Source organism: Falco cherrug, chromosome 8 (genome assembly GCF_023634085.1).
Source record: "Falco cherrug isolate bFalChe1 chromosome 8, bFalChe1.pri, whole genome shotgun sequence".
Classification (NCBI taxonomy): domain Eukaryota; kingdom Metazoa; phylum Chordata; class Aves; order Falconiformes; family Falconidae; genus Falco; species Falco cherrug.
The window spans coordinates 5,756,148-5,772,414 of NC_073704.1; the positions used below are offsets into that span (position 1 = coordinate 5,756,148).

The following is a 16,267-nucleotide window of genomic DNA, read 5'->3' on the forward strand; positions in this document are numbered from 1 at the left end:
TATGAGTACAGGCCCTAAGGTCTAATAGCCCTCCTGCTTTCAAAGTCAAAATTGAAAGTGCGGTTTATGCACGAGTGTGAAATCACAGATTTCATTTAGTGCCAGTGCATATCTTGGTCACAGAAGAGCTAAGGAGTGGTGGCTTCACATGGAATTGTAATGCAGTAAGAAAGACTGAGGGGGGGAGGACTGACTTACTGTAAAACCAAAAGAGCAAACCCTAAATTCACAGAAAGCTACATGTGTTTTCACATTTGGGAGAGTATTTTAGCTGTTCTGTTAGTGAGAACAATCCTACAGAAATATTAAAACCCAATTTTAGAAACAGGAAAAAAAAAAGTAAATAGGTGGAAACAAATAACCATACAATGTAAGAATTCACTAATAAAATGCCATTTAATAACTTTTTTTACACGGAATCCACCTATACACTATAGAAAAATAAACACCAAAGACACTCTCGCCAACTTTCAATACAGTGATGCAGGCACACTTCAGCTATTAACTTAGTAGTAATTTCACATGAGAACGTAAAACATTGTTCTTACTGAAAAGTAATTTCCTCTTAAAGTACTAAAATATAATAAAAAGAGTCATATAAAAATCTGCAAAATCACTGCCCTTTATTCAGTTGCACAAGAGATCACAAGTGCCTCCCCATTCAGTATGGACCAACTTGGAAGGAAGTAGTAATGCAGGGGGGGTGCGCAGTACAGATTTCAGAAGCATTCTCATCAGTTTTTCATGTTTCTCTGGCGAGGTGGGCCTGGAACTTGTCCTAAATTTAAACAGAACAAATGAGTATTAGAAAACTGCTTGTGTTATGAAGCAACAGGGTGCAGTTAGCAGCAAGTAATTTTCTCAATGTGCTTCATGTGAGCTACACTGAAAGCAATTACCATCTTCACGAGCCACCTAGGAGCAATACAAAACAAGATTTGAAAGCTTACATGTCTGCCAAAGCAAACCTTCACACATTAAGACCAACGCTCCACCACAGCCCTGCTTTACACACAGCAACAGGGCTGCTCAGTTCAACTCCGCCACTCTTGTAGTTATTCAATATACGCTCTGCTGCTGGACAAGGTCTCATCACTGAGTAGATGTTTTGAAGTTCATTAGAAACTGGGAAATCATTCTGCTCACAGCACGGTTCTAAAGGGCGCAACATCATTTTGTAGTTCCTGACATCATCATCATTCTGGTAACATGAAAATTACAGAAGTTATATGCACTTTCCACAGAATTCTTATTAATGGTGCCCCAGTTGGGGAAGACTTATTCCAAACTTAGCACAAAGTAAAATACCTTATTTCTATAAATGCTCTCAGGTTTCAATTCTAAAATTTGTTTATCCATCTATATCTGCCATATACAGTTGCAGTATTTGGGGGTGGGGGAGGGAACACAACAAAACCCCACAAAGTGACAGTATTAAGCTTTCTAGGTAAAATCCTGCTGAGAATAACATCAAAGTTCCTATATGGAAGTGTCACTGTAGCTGTTGGCTTTAGTGATATAAGCAAGACCAGGATTTGTAAGCAAAGCTTAGCCTTTTTTAAACAAAAAACTTTTTTTTTTTCTTTTAAATTATATCATCTCAGCCAGAAAAACAGGCAATGTTTCAGACTTTCCCCAGAGCTGCTGTCCAGCTGTACCAGGCTCCCATGAATGTTGACAAAGCCAAGTTCCCTCTCTTTCTAGAGAAACACGTAATTTTAAAGTTTGATTTTTTAAAGTTAAGACGAAAAGTGTGTTAGGAATGTAACATGTTCTCATAAAGAAACTGCCTCAGAAGTTAAGAATCATTCTTTTTCAAAAAGCAGTAAAGTCAGTAGTCACAATAAATAATGCCTTTTATAAATCGTAGGGAAAGTGAATGAGAGCAATACAGCACCTCTACAGTACAGAAGAAATGTTCAGACCTGGTACCGCTGAGGAGCCAGTGTGGTAGATATGATTTGAATGAGCACCTGCAATGACTGCAGGGCCAAGAGTCACTACTCAATGCTGTGATCAGTGACTGAATCCCTGCCTCTTGTCCCATAAAAATCACCACGGAGGTGGATCTGCTGACAGTGACAACCAGAGAAGTGGCCTGCAGTAAGAGTACTGGTGACTGGCAGAGATTCTTATGGATATGGTCAAATATTTTTCTCATCTTGGCACAACCAATATCAAGGCATACATCCTTGGACAAAGGCTAAAGGAAAATTACAGGAGGCAAGTCAGCCTGGGAAGCAGCAGGTGACAACGATTATGCTTAGCAAAAGGGACATAAGATGCTGTAACATGCAAAGGAATCCATACAGCCCTCCCGCAGTGCCACAGCCAAGTATCTACCTGGCCGTCTTCCCAGCTTTTGACTGAAATTCTGGGAAGCCACGGGTAGTGGCTGGTGGAAGGAAGTAATCATCAGTGCTTGCCTAGAGATCAAGGACCATAGTGACCCAAAAGCAGCATCATGAAGTAAACTGTGGAGATGAGCAGCCAGAAGTAACATGGGGAAGAAGCCAGCCATAGCCCATGAAAGGGATAAAGGCTGGATGAAAACGTCAATGGCATTACCTGACCTGGTGACCCATATTAGCTCAGACCAGGACACTGTATCAACCTGGATGGGCGAAGCAAACTTTAGGGAAGATGCACCAAAGACCCTAGGGCAATAGCTTCTCAGGAGCTTCCACACAGGAGGCAGCACTGGAGCTTTGTGCTTCTCCCTGGGCTTGGGATGAAGCTCTGTGTTATATCCCAGCGTGGACCGTGGTCATCACGATCCCATTCCCGTCAGCCATTTGAGCCAAGATGGGTGCCCTCCCCCCGCCACCTGCTGGGATCGGTGTGCAGGAGCATGGCATGGGCTGTGTGAGCAGGCTCTGTGCACAAACTGTCATTGTATATTACAGAAGTACATTGTAAGTACTGTGTTGCTGTTTAATTTATGTTGCTGCCCTGCGGTGGGAAAGGCAGACAGCAGGAGTCTGCCCTGCAATACGATGGCTACACATATAAACAAGGAACAGGTTATCTCTGTATTTGGTCTAGCACAAATGACCCTGCAGCTGGAGGTCCAGCTCTGTTGTTCATAATCCGGAGATACTAATACACTGCAGAAGGTTTAGACAGGCGTCTCAAAAATAACAGAACATTGGAAAACACATGTAATCATATCTTGATAGGAGATGATTTGAGGATGATGTGATGACAGTTTGTAAGTACTTCCCTGGGACAAGGAGTTTCTGTGATATAACTAGAGATATAACAAGAGCAACTAGACTATTAAACTAACTAAATTAAGTCTAGAAATTAGGTGGAAGTGTTTTAAATAGCAAAAGGTAGGTGCCACTACCATCCTTTGTGTGCTCCTCAGTCAATTTTAGAACTAGATGGCTGTTTTTACCAGCCTCCAAGGTTTTTTTTTAATCTACTGTGGAATATAAGGAAGCAATAAATGAAGGAAATACTATATAGTTTGTGCTGCAGAGAAAGCCCTGTTCAGTTATTACAATGGTTGTCTTTGACTTTAAAGCAAATTAGTTCTACATACAACTTCATTTAAACTGCAACACTTGCTTACTTAGACAATAACAGGAGGGGGGGCGGAAATCACATGAAATTATTCAGCCTTATATTTGAAGAATTTCACTAAGAACTTATTCTGGGAAATGTCACACTTGGACTAGTTTTAGATATGATTCACAGAAAGGTTTCATATCAGAGACTTACTTAATTCCCCACACCCCCCCTTACAATTATTCATTAAAATGATGCTCTTTACATGCTTTAAGCGTTATAGGCAACATGTAGGAAGAACCTTGCAAAAAGCAGCCCAGGCTCTTCTGGCAGCTGTGAGGGATAACAAGGTTGTTCTTACCGTGTAGACCCCCTAGTCTTTGCTGGATAACCTCCAAGCGGTGGATGTATTCCGTTAGTGACTGTTCAGAATCCTGAGTAGATGCAAGTGCCTTTTCTGAAGCTGAAGTTGTGGATGGATGCAATCTTAAAAGGAAAACACATTATTTATTTCTTCTCATACTATATACTCAAATAAATACAATAAAATTTAAATTCATATTGGCAGTAATTCGTGCAAATCAAACTGGAACAACAGCAAAAACCACCACAAACTTACATATAAAACACTATGGACTGGGTGGATTTGTATATAGGGGAGTCAAAAAAAAAGCACGTTTTGATTAAAGCTGGAGTATCTATGAATTTGTCTCTGCTGATACGCAACACAGAGCCCCTCAGGTAAGAAAGCTGCATTCAGAGGCAAGTCTAAATGGCCCAGTGGGAAAGGACTCACTTCTGTGGAGAAGGACTGAAGAGGAACATGCTGCATCCAGACATGTCCTCTCCTGTTCAGCAGGTAAAATGCCATCTTGAAAGACGAGGTTGAAAAAGGGGACTCTTCAGATGGTATGCTAGTTTCCTTTCTGGACATTAACAACTAATTTCAAATACTAGCAGAAATCTACATCGGAGGGGATGCTCTGCACAAACATACTGCTATTTGGAGTTCAGATCTATTCCTTCCCCCTGCACTTTTCCATCAGCGGAAGGTAGCTCCTGACCATCCCTCCGTTCTGCTAGCTTTGCTAGCAAACAAAAGCAGCAACAGGCATCGTTTAACCTATCGTGGACCCGCATTACGCTTGAGCTACCCCTAGCCCAGTCACACCGAGTAATCGGTCAGGGGCTACTATTATTAACACCTCTGTTCCCAATGATACGGATGACTTTTCTTGACCAGTAAGCTGCCAGCTACTGTTTGTGGCTGTCAGACCTAGAGATGTGCCAGGGCAGAGGAATAGGGCAGGGGTAGAATTAAGTCTTTTGGGAAATGCTTGCAGGTCTCAACTCTCCAAAATGTTTTGCTATAACCTATGCAAACCAGAACACTACCTGTCCTTCGTGACAAGCACTGTCCTGTCCCCCAAGCCAGTCAGCAATGTTAAAAACCCTAACATAATTGGGAGCATCTGCTGTCTTTGCGTACCTATAGATCACCACAGCTACTTCCTGGCTAGTCTTGTCCTTTATGAGGAAGATTCTTGCCTGCTAGTTGCAAGTTTCTAATTTAGGAAGGAGGTTAAGAAACAAACAAAATGTCCCAAGCTGACAAGACCAAGAACAGCTATTTTCCACATCAGCTCCTGCAAATCCTCACTTTCAGGAGGAAGCTGCATATGAGGAGTGGCTTGAGAGAGGATACACTACAGCCAGTAATGGATTATGCAATGCCTGAGGTTACTCTGGGTCCCAGAAGAGCCTGGGAGTGGGAAACTCTGCAACGACTGAAGGCCACCTTCTGCCAACTCAAGCACAGAGCTTGCAGCTCAGGCACTGTCATAGCAGCACTGTGCAGAATGTTACCTGTGACATCCAACCCAGCAACAAATAGCTGGGATTGTATTTCTGTGCAGAATTGGCCATAATTCATGAAAAACTGCAACAGCACACACCTCGCAAGTTCTCCCCTTCCCGTTCTGCGTGCACACACAGAGCCTGAAGGCTGCTAATACTAATGCAGCGCTGCCATATGGTAGGGGAGCTGCTTCCACAGGATGCTCAGAAATTAACTTCCAGCTTAGCAAAGGCAACGAGAATTACCCCTCAAAGGCTAACAGACATAGCCACTGTAAACCCTGTAGCCTGTCCAAATCAGATCGGGGAACACCACTAGGAAGGCTCTCAGTAAGAACACCAGACACGCTTAAAGCAAACAAGAAATTTTCTTCTCCTGTAGCATCTTGAAAGAAATAGAACATTTACAAGATGTAAGAAAGCAAACTCCCCTTCTTCAAGTACTTCCTCCAATAAGTGGTTACATTTTTATGAAAGACCATCCATCGGGGTGATTAAACACAGGCAGAGAGTGCGGACTGACCTGTTGTGTGAGCAGTAGGAGGATCTGGGGGAGTGGCTCACAAATCTTGCAGAGCTCGTTCTGTGGCTCAGCCCAGTGTCCCTGGTTGGGGGAGAGCTGACGTGAACAGCTGGGTGCTGCTGCTCTTTCAGAATTTCTGTTCTAGCAGCAGAGGCTGTGTAAAATAGGAAACAGTTAAAAAACTATGCTCTGGGAACCATTCAAAACAGGCTATCATAAACATAACCAATTAAACCCACAAGAATTACAGCAGAGTACAACTGTGGTTTTCAATGCAGCTAAAATACATTTTCCACAGCTAGCTGTGTTTTTGGGTTTTTTTTTTGTTTGTTTTAACCAGATTTAACAGAAGTTTGACATTTCAATATTGAACAGCTGCTTCTTACAAACTGTGAACGTGCACTCTTTTTCTTTCTCCAGACTTGCTTTTTCATCAGCTGTTGCTATATCCGTACAGGGCACGTTCCAATGGTTAATATGAGCAAAATACTTATTTCAATAAATTTTTAACGTTGTTTGCTCTAAATATATGTTACTCTTGACTTAACACTCTCAAACTTTAGAGAGATCAGAGAAAGGAAGAGGGCTTGTTGTTTGGTTTCATAAGGGTTTGGGGTTGAGGATGGAGTTTTGTTTTGTTTTCATTCAAAACGAAAAACCCCTTCAGATAAGTCCTTCAAAATCACAAAAAGAAATCAAGTACTTTTTAATGAGGCTGCCAAGGTGCTATTTTGTAGTGAGGTAGAAAGTTCAGCATGCATTTCAGGACTCACGTTTCGTAGGAACTACACCGTAGTGGTTTTATGGAGGAAGCTAAAATACTTTAAGTATCTCCAGGAACTTAGAAATGGTGAAAATTATGTAGTACCAGGTAATTAAAAACATACCATTTTGTTTAGTGTTGAAAAGCCACCAGTAATGGAATATTACATAAAACGAGACAGTTCCACAATATTGGGTACTACAAGAAGATGCACGTTTGAATTCTTACAAACACATCCCTAAGTAACTCAAAGGAACATAGTCCTTGCTGAACTGCACCAGACCATCTATCCATCCACTCCACTTTGTCGACAGCACTTAAACTCCTAAGGAGATCATTATGGGGTATGTGCCATCAAATTAAGCCTCTTCTGAACTTCTAGAACCACTTAAAACCCTTTTTCACCTCTAGTAACACCAGCAAGTACACCACTTCTAAGGCTTATTTTGATACCACACGTACCCATTTTAATACTATTACAGCAGCATTTGTCTCTGCCTTATGAATAACTTGTGGCACTCATTTCCATTACAGGTAGCTTCAAATTGTCCAAAACATAATTCTCTGAGTTTTATGAACATGACGGAACTTAGTTTTGCAGCTTCAGCAGTTGCAATACAGGGAGTAAAGGAGGAGCTTGCCATTATAAATTCTGAAAGCTTTCAATTGTAATTTCTTATAACGTCCTTGTAAACTCATAATCATTGTGCTCATGAAACGGATAAACACATTTATGGTAACAGTTAAAATTTTTTTTGGTGGTTTTTTTTTAAATTAAACTGTTCACTAAAGAGAAATTATGATTAAAACAATGTACTTGTCCAAAACACTTACCTGTATTACCTCGTACACCATGAGAAACGATTTCTCCCTGTGCACTCTTCCTGTTATCTCTGTTCCATTTTTTCACCAAAAACTTCAACCTTTAGTAACAACATAAATTTGTACAATCATTAAAAATAAGCAAAAATACACTGAATTTTAATATTAAATTCTTTGTTGGCATGAAACATATTAAACAACAGAAGTAACAATCTTTGCAGGAATGGAGTAAGAATTCTTCAACTTCAGCCTCTGGAATGAAGGCTCATCCCATTTTACCCTGCAACAATCCTCTGTTGGAAAGGTTTGCTCATTTTGGCACTGCGCCTCCACTTGTCCCTAATCTCCAGAGAGTTGTGGCAGCTCTTCCTGCCTCAGAGGAGTGGCTTTGGAGGTCACTGTTCCTACATCTTTTGACATTGCTACCATTATAGCATCCATGTCAAACCCAACAACCTAAACACATCCTGTGCCATTTCCTGAAAGTCTTAAACTTGCTAGTAATCATTTTTACTAGGCAAGGAAATCGCTCAAAAGTAACTTTTCTTCATTAAACGGACTCAAAAGCCATCATGAAATGGCATACTGTCCCAAGTACAGCAAACAAATCCATTTGAGACTAAGTGGCAGAGTACGATAAAACCATATCCACTAAAACTCAGGCTACTGGATTCAAGAGAGGAAAACCATCAGTAACGAGATGATCACGTTCTGATACAAGACAGGCTATTCAGTGAGTCCAAACAGAGAAGGGTCAGACCTGAAAGGACATAATTTGTGATGGTTGTGTACCAATTCTCAAATATATTGCAGCTGGGTATCTCTCAATAAAGCAGCAGCTCTTTATAAATATTTAAGTTTAGTACACATCCAACTAGCATAGACTTTGAAATAGCAGTTTCACCAGAGTTACAGCGAACAAGTCAAGTTTGAACTAGTTTTGGCGATAGCTTTTGCTTAATATCAATGTAAGATAAACCAAAGGAACTACCAATTTTTTAAATTTCCAAGAAAACACCATGTATGAGAGACAGCAAGTGTTTTGGCTTTACCTTGATATTGCGATGATTGCCTTGACTGCACATCTAAACTTGGTAAAAGGATGGGATCGGAATCCAGAAAGCTGCAGGTCTGCAGGTGAGGGGTAGACTCCCATACGTGCTATTAGAGAGAGGGTCGCTTGCTCACAGTCCTGAAATCCGCCAAGAAGTAACAAGAGGTATTTCTTCTGAAAAACTAGAGCCTTTCTAAAGCTCTCTGCTCTAAGGTACTTCCTATATAATCTCTGCAACTAGAGAAAGAAAAAAAAAAAACCTGTTAAGATTTACTATAGAAAGCTCAGAAAAGTTGGTTGCTTTTTCCAGCAAAATCTCCCACAACTTGGGTATTCATGGGTATCTAAAACCTGGTTTGCTTTACAAAATTATAGCAAGCTATTTAATAATTATGAAGTACGGAAGCAGTGCACACATCTCTAAAATGACATTTTGAGCAAGTATTTGTATAACACTTTGTGACTTGGCCAGCTTTGGTCAATGTAGCGGTATACACTCTGGCAGTTTGGACATAGAGGCTTGTACCAAGTCTACTGGATTTCTGTATGTGTATGAAGTCTTGGCTAGGTTAGGAAGTTTTAGCATGGTTACTGGTTGGTGTACAAAACACAAGAGAGCCACAAATAAGCCATCTTCACGTCAGACATCCATACTGCAGACACAAGAGCAGCTGGAACAATTCTATACACAGCTAAAAAGCACCCAAATTCAGACTACTTTACATCTCCTGAATGTTTCAAAGCAAAATAACATCTTCTTTAAATAAATATTAACCAGAAAGCATATTGGGATAAGCACCCATCAGACTTGATTACAAGCAAATGTGTCAGCAGAATAAAAAGTATTTAAGATTAGAGGGGGGAAAATTAAAAATAACTGATGTTCAGTATTTTCATGCTTAGACAAGAAATCCGATTCTCCCTCTCATTTAAGAGTAGAAAGAGATCCCAAAGAGCTAGCTTGCTTTTGGTGCAAGTTCCTGTCTAACACCAAGAAAGTTACAAAGGAACTTCTCTGATGACGTACATATGAGGAAAGCATTCCTAATTTAGGAAATTAGAAAATTCCTATTATATTTATTCCTATATTTTTTATTCCTATAATATTCCTATAATTAGGAAAATTAGCTGTATATTAAACTATTCATCTATAAAATTACCTTTTAAAATAGCAAGTGAAGATTACAGCAATAAGTGAAAGTTAAACGCCATAATCTGACAGATACTTATAATCCTAGAAATCTGAGCTGTACACTTCCTGGCTCTGCCGCAACAGCAAGTTTTATCATATTTATTTGAAAAAAGAAGAAAAATTACTAAATTGCCTGTTCGACATGTGACGTTAGTCCCTTAGGCAATGCCCAAGAACAGGACTACCAAGGACGGAACTCTCCAGATGCTTTTATGATCTTGAGTTGGTAACAGTTCTTACAGAGCAAATCTGCACAACACGCAAGACAGCAAGAGCAAACCAAGCGTCAAAGGTTTAAACAACACGCTAGTGGCGATGACATTGCTTGCTCACCAAGCTCCAGACAGCCCATTTGCTGGCCATCACATGATCATTTTACCTTAGGACTGCAAGTTTCTAACACTGGTTTGTTTTCAATTTCAACACTCGCTTTAGCCAGTTTGGATTCAGCCTGTTTCAGTGCATTCTGCAACATGTTTTTCTCTCGCTGCCAAGCATCTCTTTCCAGTTCTTGAACAGAGTCAGTATCACCTGTAGATCTGATCTAAAAAAGAAACCCAAAGGAAGCAAGCCATGATGTTTTGCACATTACTTCCACAGCCAAACATCTCAATCTGAGCAATAACCTAAGTTCATGGACAAACTGGAACACAAAATAATGAGCCTGAAAATGAGTAATGGCATTCAGGTGTTAAACGGTAGGATGGGAGGCTGAAACACACAAGCAGCCCTTCTTAAGAAGTATCAAATTAATTGTTAATCAAGCTACCCTTTTCTCCACAGTTCTGTCTGATCAGCTTTACAGGAATCCTATTCCCCTTAATTAGAGAGAGTCTCCCAAACACTTGGAAACAGAAACAAATCATCTGGCTTTCTCCGAAATCCACAGGCAGCACAGAAACTGAAGAAAGGTATCTGTGTACGTGCATGCACAAGAATATGTTGTGAAGCATCTACAGAAGTAAATTCTGAAAAATCACATTCAGTTCTAGGAAATTCAGTTTTTTGGTAAGTAATCTCTTGTAGGAATAAGACCCACAACTCCAGGTCCAATTCTTTGTGGAAGTTCTGCCTTCATAACCCTCTTCGTATAGACTACCAATTTAACAGTTAAATCAGTGTGTGACGCACAGATCACACGCTGAGAAATAAAAGGCAGCTAGGGTGTGATTCCTTGAAACAAAATCTATTCATTTAAGGAGCCAGTACACCCAGCTGACCCCAATTTCTCCTAGCAACTTGTTTTAGTACAACCTTATTAGGCATTTGAAATTTTTCAGAAGTCTTTTCTTCTGAATACCTTAACATACTATCACATGCCATTTACATTTGTCTTCTATGAAGAGCATAACTTGTCAACCAAAAAATCTTATATAATAAAGCTTAATAAACCACAGCCATCTAAGTCTTTTTACCGCCTGCAAAATACACAGCAACAAATGGCAATTCCAATGCTACCCATACCTTCACGGCACATAATCCACCTCCCTTCTTTTTGACTTTGCAGCTTCTTTGAAATTTCACAAAGCAAAGGCTCTCCACTTCTCAGCATATTTAAAATGAGTTTAAAAAAAAAAACAAACGCTTCAAGAATCTAACACTACCTTCATTATTGTTTTGAAATTAGGTATTTCTGTCCAAATTAAACTCCTGTCCTGTACCTATTATCTAATGCACAGATGTTCTATACAATTTCAGGTTTTACACTGAAACTTTTTAAACTAAAGCACGCATTTTCCTGCATATGGCTTTCACCAGCACAGCAGTTGTGTCATACCACACACGGAGGTGGGACAGAAGACCATTTTGAGAACAGAGATAAGAGCTTCAGATACAAAAAATACTTCAGATAAGTATTATTAAAAATAGTTCAAACACAGGAAACAACTCATCTGTGTTGTACTAAAGTGAGGGAAGCTGCTTTATATTGGTCTTCTCAGTAAGGACTACAGTCCCACCGTCCCAGGCATTTTATGGACCTAGAAAAGCTCAGTTTGGAGGTAGCAACACATACTTGCAATATCTGAAGGAGTTTTACATTATTCATCTAGGCACTTAATTTCTACCATGCCATTTAGCATTTGACTGACCAGTTGCCTCCATATTCATTTGGGAGCAGATTTTTAATTTTGGCATTTTTCCATTTCCCTGTCAAATAGTGTCCCCAGTTTATTGCAAGTCAAGGAGGTAAGAGCAGTAAAGTCCGTTGATCTCCAGAACACGTGGTTTAGTACCTTAAGGGAGGGAGAAATTCAGGGAGGAGACTGAAGCAAAAGGAGATTCTGGAAAGAAAAAAAACCCAAAGCCTGAAAAGAGGGCAGAGAGCAGGGACTGTTTGTGCCCACAGAAGAAAGGATATCAAGGTAGAGATTTTGCTCTCTAAGCTATAGAAAGGCATATGTTAGAGTGCTCCACAAAACTTTTTTTTTTTTTTTTATTGTTAAAGAAAACTTAAGTCAGAACACTTGAATCCCTTTATTTTGGCGTGGTCATAATCCCTGGAGGAGGCAATTTGCAAATTCTGGTCCAACAGGAAAAGGAACTGCTATTCTGCACAGGATTCACCCGCTTAATGTTAAGAGGCCTGCTAACTGATGGCAACAAGAGCCTGGAAAACCTGGAAGCTGTGAAAAGCATTTGCAACTGTGTTTCTAATGCAGAAGAACTAATAGCATCAGAGGAAAAACAAACAACCCAAACTATTTTGTTTCTTTTCCAGTAGAGTAAAAATTTGGAGGGAGCTGAGTATGAAGAACAGCTCAGTTCTGGAGGGAGTTCTGCTAAGTCAGATTTAAATAGAGCATAAGGTCGTCTAGTTCCCTTCCACAGGCTCTCTTGGCTTTTTGTCCACAGCAGAGGACTCTAATGCTTTGTGAGAGGAAGGCTTAACCAAAGTAACTCTGTGAACATCTGCCTGGGAAGAGGTTACATCGCCCTGCTCGAGGCTGGAAATGATCCATTTGGCAACCACCTAAGCGGCCGCATAGGTGATGGGGGGAAAATATTTATTGTATTTTGCAAGCAGATTGACACAGGGAGAGCGTGCACCATGCCAGGCCATGCAGCTAGTGTTGCAGAGCACATGAGGAGAACAGAAGTTACAAAAGCCTCTTCATGTACCAAACACTCAGAACTCCTTCTCAAAGGTGTGTTTTCTGGGGATCTGCTACCAAGTAGGTGAGAAAACAGAGAGGCTGAATCAAAGAGCCAAGACTGTTAGACCTAATCCCAAAATTCTGGCTGAGATGCAGTTGAAGATCTCTTTCTTTATTACAAAAGACAGACATAAATGATAAGGCAAACATCTCCGGTGAATGAGATGGAATCTAAAAGCTATGTGTTCATGATGTATTTTGTATCAATAGACCTGTGTTGAGTCTTTGATAATCCCTACGCCTATTGTAAAATATTTGCAATACCACGAACATCAGTCAAAACACTCCTCCTGAGATGACAAAGCACTATTGTGCTTTTTGAAAATTACTTGACAGTTTGCTGAAAAACAACTGTCTCTAGATGCATACAGAAGCAGCGGCAACACATCCCAGACTTTTGATATCCTTGGGCATATTACATACCTAGGAAAAAAACTGCATCAGAAGCAGACTGCAATACAATAAAAAAAGCAAGAATCTGGTACTAAAATATGTCAATATAATGACAGTGTGAGTACAAGAGTATATCTTTTTTTCATCGCCAAGACAAAATACAATTTTCTTCAGAATGTTTTACCCAAAAAAGGAAGGAAAGGGGGGGGGGGAAAATAAATATTAATCAATCAACTTATATGTGTACTGCAACCCAAAGAACACAGAACAACTTACTGATAACAAATATATGCTGTTTTCCTTACCTGAGATGTCGAAGGAGACAATAAATCTGATTTTATTTCCTCTAACGTCTGCAGTAAAGAGGCTACGGCTTCATCGTTTGATACAGACCAATCATTAACTGTTCTGTTAAACAGAAATACTTTTTCAGTATCAGGTTGATTTGTAGTAATATTAACACACACTTGATTCATTCTCCCCACTGGACAACCTTTAAGTTTTGAGGCTGTACTTACATACTATTCAGCACAAAAATACTATGAATACACACAGAAATCAGGAAGTTTTGTTAATTTTTAAGAGTAGAATTTCTAAATAGTGCCACATAGGATGTATTTAGAAGTCTGTATTTTATATCAGCCTGACATTCTATCATGCAAGTTCAGGCTGCAGCAAAACATCATCAGCATTTCACTCTGCTGCCAAAGAAATAAGAAACTACTGCTACCTGGCCGCTCATTCCTGACCCACAGCTTTCCCTGCCACGCTCAGTGGAGTTTCCCATTCTAAACATGCAGATGTATTGCTTCACCTGTTGTTTGGATTGCTCTCCGATCAGACTGCTGCAGTTGCCAAACTACCAAACAACTCATTCCAGCACCGTTTTGGGGGTTTGGGGGTTGGGTTGTTTTCTTTTTGTTTTGGGTGTTGGGTTTTTTTTAGTTGTTCGTTTTAAGCCAGGTCACTTCACAGATCTAGTTCAAACACCGACATGCAAGCTTCTAATGGGAATGGCTGCACTGGGATGACAATAACCAGAGCCTGCTGCCACCACAAAACCATGGTTTCACACAAGGCTGAATTCTGTAAGCAGATACACTGCTCAATCCCTTCAGCACAGGGCTCTCAGCCATGACCCACACAAATTCAGAAGCAGGATGGAAAGAAAACTACTAATTTATGAACAACTACTCACTTATCTACGGTTTTATATATGAACTCATTCAGGTACACAGCTACAAAAAGCAACTGCTGTCTTATCTTCTCTAGCCGTTGTTGCTGCTGTTGCAAACACGATTTTTCGGTTTCTTTTGTTATGTCCTGTTTGGCATTTCGATCTTTGTTTAAGGTATACAACAGTTCTTGCTGATTGTTTGAAGATAAGAGCTTTCTTTCTCTTTCTTCTAATATTGTTACTATTTCCTGCAGCTCTTTAATGCTTTGTTCATCCTTCTGGTGTTGCCGTTCCAAGTTTTGCTATTTGAACAGAATAAGTAGTAGTTAATTGCATCTTCTACACATACACACATATATACACATACACCCATGTAAGTGGGTTTTGGTTTTTTGTACACACACAGACTGCAAATAAAAGCATCACATCTAACTAGCATATTCTTCTCAGTGTTCCTTATATCACAGACCACTTTTAGAGGAAGGCTTACAGTACTGCCTTCCAGAGCCACCAGGAAGCCATTTGATGACTCTGGAGCAGGCATTTTCTTCATCAACAGATGCGGTGACCGACAAGTCTCCAGAAAGCCTGCAAAGCCTCCCTCCTCCTCTAACAGAATCGAAGGAGCTGAGAAACAAGAAAGGTGAAACTGACACTTTGCAAACCATGATTAGGAGCCTAGCTCAAAATAAGGGCAATGGCATCTTTTCTGCCTTTAAGTCATGTTCTCCATCTGTTACCAACCGGCAGTTCCCAGCATAGGCAAAGATGTAAAGATCAACTGTCATCAATAAACCCAGACACAACCCCCTGAAAACGGCTGTGTTTGAGAAATGCGGGAAAAGAGCTCATCTAATGTGTTTTTCCAAATGCTTTGTTTAAGGGAAGGAAACATTTCAATTAAAGAACACCATCCACAGAGTTAAATCCCAGTTTGTGGCTATTTCAATGGAAGGTAAGGCTTGCAGAGCCATTCTCACCAGTCTCTCTTGATCTCTCTGCTGGTCCTTCTGTTTCTCTAGCTCTCTTTGTTGCTGCTGTCTTTGCTCTCGCTCTCTCTCCTCTTTCTTGTTTTTATCTTGCTCTTTCATTGTCTTCAAGAGCGACTGCAGTTGTTCACAGTCAGCTTTCAGCTTCACCTCTCTTTCCTTCTGGGCCTCCAAGGAACGGGTTACCTCTTGCTTTTCAGCCTGCACAGATTCCAGCGTAGCTCGCAATTCAGCACTGACCTCTCTCTCCTTCTGGGTTTCCTCACGGCACATCTGTATTTCGGCCTCGAGCTGCCTTTTGGAATGAATGGCCGCCTTGTGCGTTTGCTCAATAACAGCAGCAAGCTCTGTAGTTCGGGACCTCTCTTCTTCCAGCTGGGCTTCGAGCGCTTGAACAACAGCTTGTGACTCCCTGTGCTGACAAGCTTTTTCTTCCACTCTCATGATCAACTTTTCTGTCAAAACACGTTCATAATTCAAGGAATTCAGGAGCTTCGAGGAACTATTTTTCTCAGCATCCAGATTTCTCTGAAGCTCCAACAGTTTGGCCTGTTCCTGGGACAGCAACGCCTCGCAGCGGGAGTGCTCGATCTGAAGTTCCTTGCGGAGGTTATCATTTACCATCTTCTCATGCTCTAAGGATACATCCAGCAGGCGATTCTGCACTGACTGCTGCTCCAAGGCAGCCTGCAGCTCCTGTTCAAAAGGGGGAAGCACGTGTCAATACTCTGGCACAAACACTCATTCGTGGGGCTTGCTGGCATTTGGCAATTTTCAACCTCCTGTTTTATCCAGGAAGAAATTCAAGACTAAACTACAGTAGTTCAGG

The 16,267-nt window shown here is 40.6% G+C and overlaps 1 protein-coding gene across 15 annotated transcripts in view; it reads right to left on the reverse strand.

Moving 5' to 3' along the window:
* Positions 1–377: 377 nt before the first annotated feature.
* The window catches only part of PCNT (pericentrin), a 91,664-nt gene continuing 75,774 nt past the window's right edge, over positions 378–16,267 (reverse strand). For 14 of the 15 annotated variants that reach the window (XM_055717571.1, XM_055717570.1, XM_055717569.1 and 11 more), the window contains 9 exons: positions 15,430–16,134; positions 14,471–14,751; positions 13,578–13,680; positions 10,104–10,268; positions 8,531–8,769; positions 7,491–7,579; positions 5,894–6,047; positions 3,875–3,999; positions 378–778 (listed from right to left, as the gene is read on the reverse strand). In XM_055717571.1, the coding sequence (XP_055573546.1) occupies positions 735–778; positions 3,875–3,999; positions 5,894–6,047; positions 7,491–7,579; positions 8,531–8,769; positions 10,104–10,268; positions 13,578–13,680; positions 14,471–14,751; positions 15,430–16,134 (1,905 nt within the window). In that variant the 3' untranslated portion in view covers positions 378–734. The remainder of the gene's footprint in view (positions 779–3,874; positions 4,000–5,893; positions 6,048–7,490; positions 7,580–8,530; positions 8,770–10,103; positions 10,269–13,577; positions 13,681–14,470; positions 14,752–15,429; positions 16,135–16,267) is intronic. The other variant, XM_055717564.1, reaches the window with a different exon arrangement.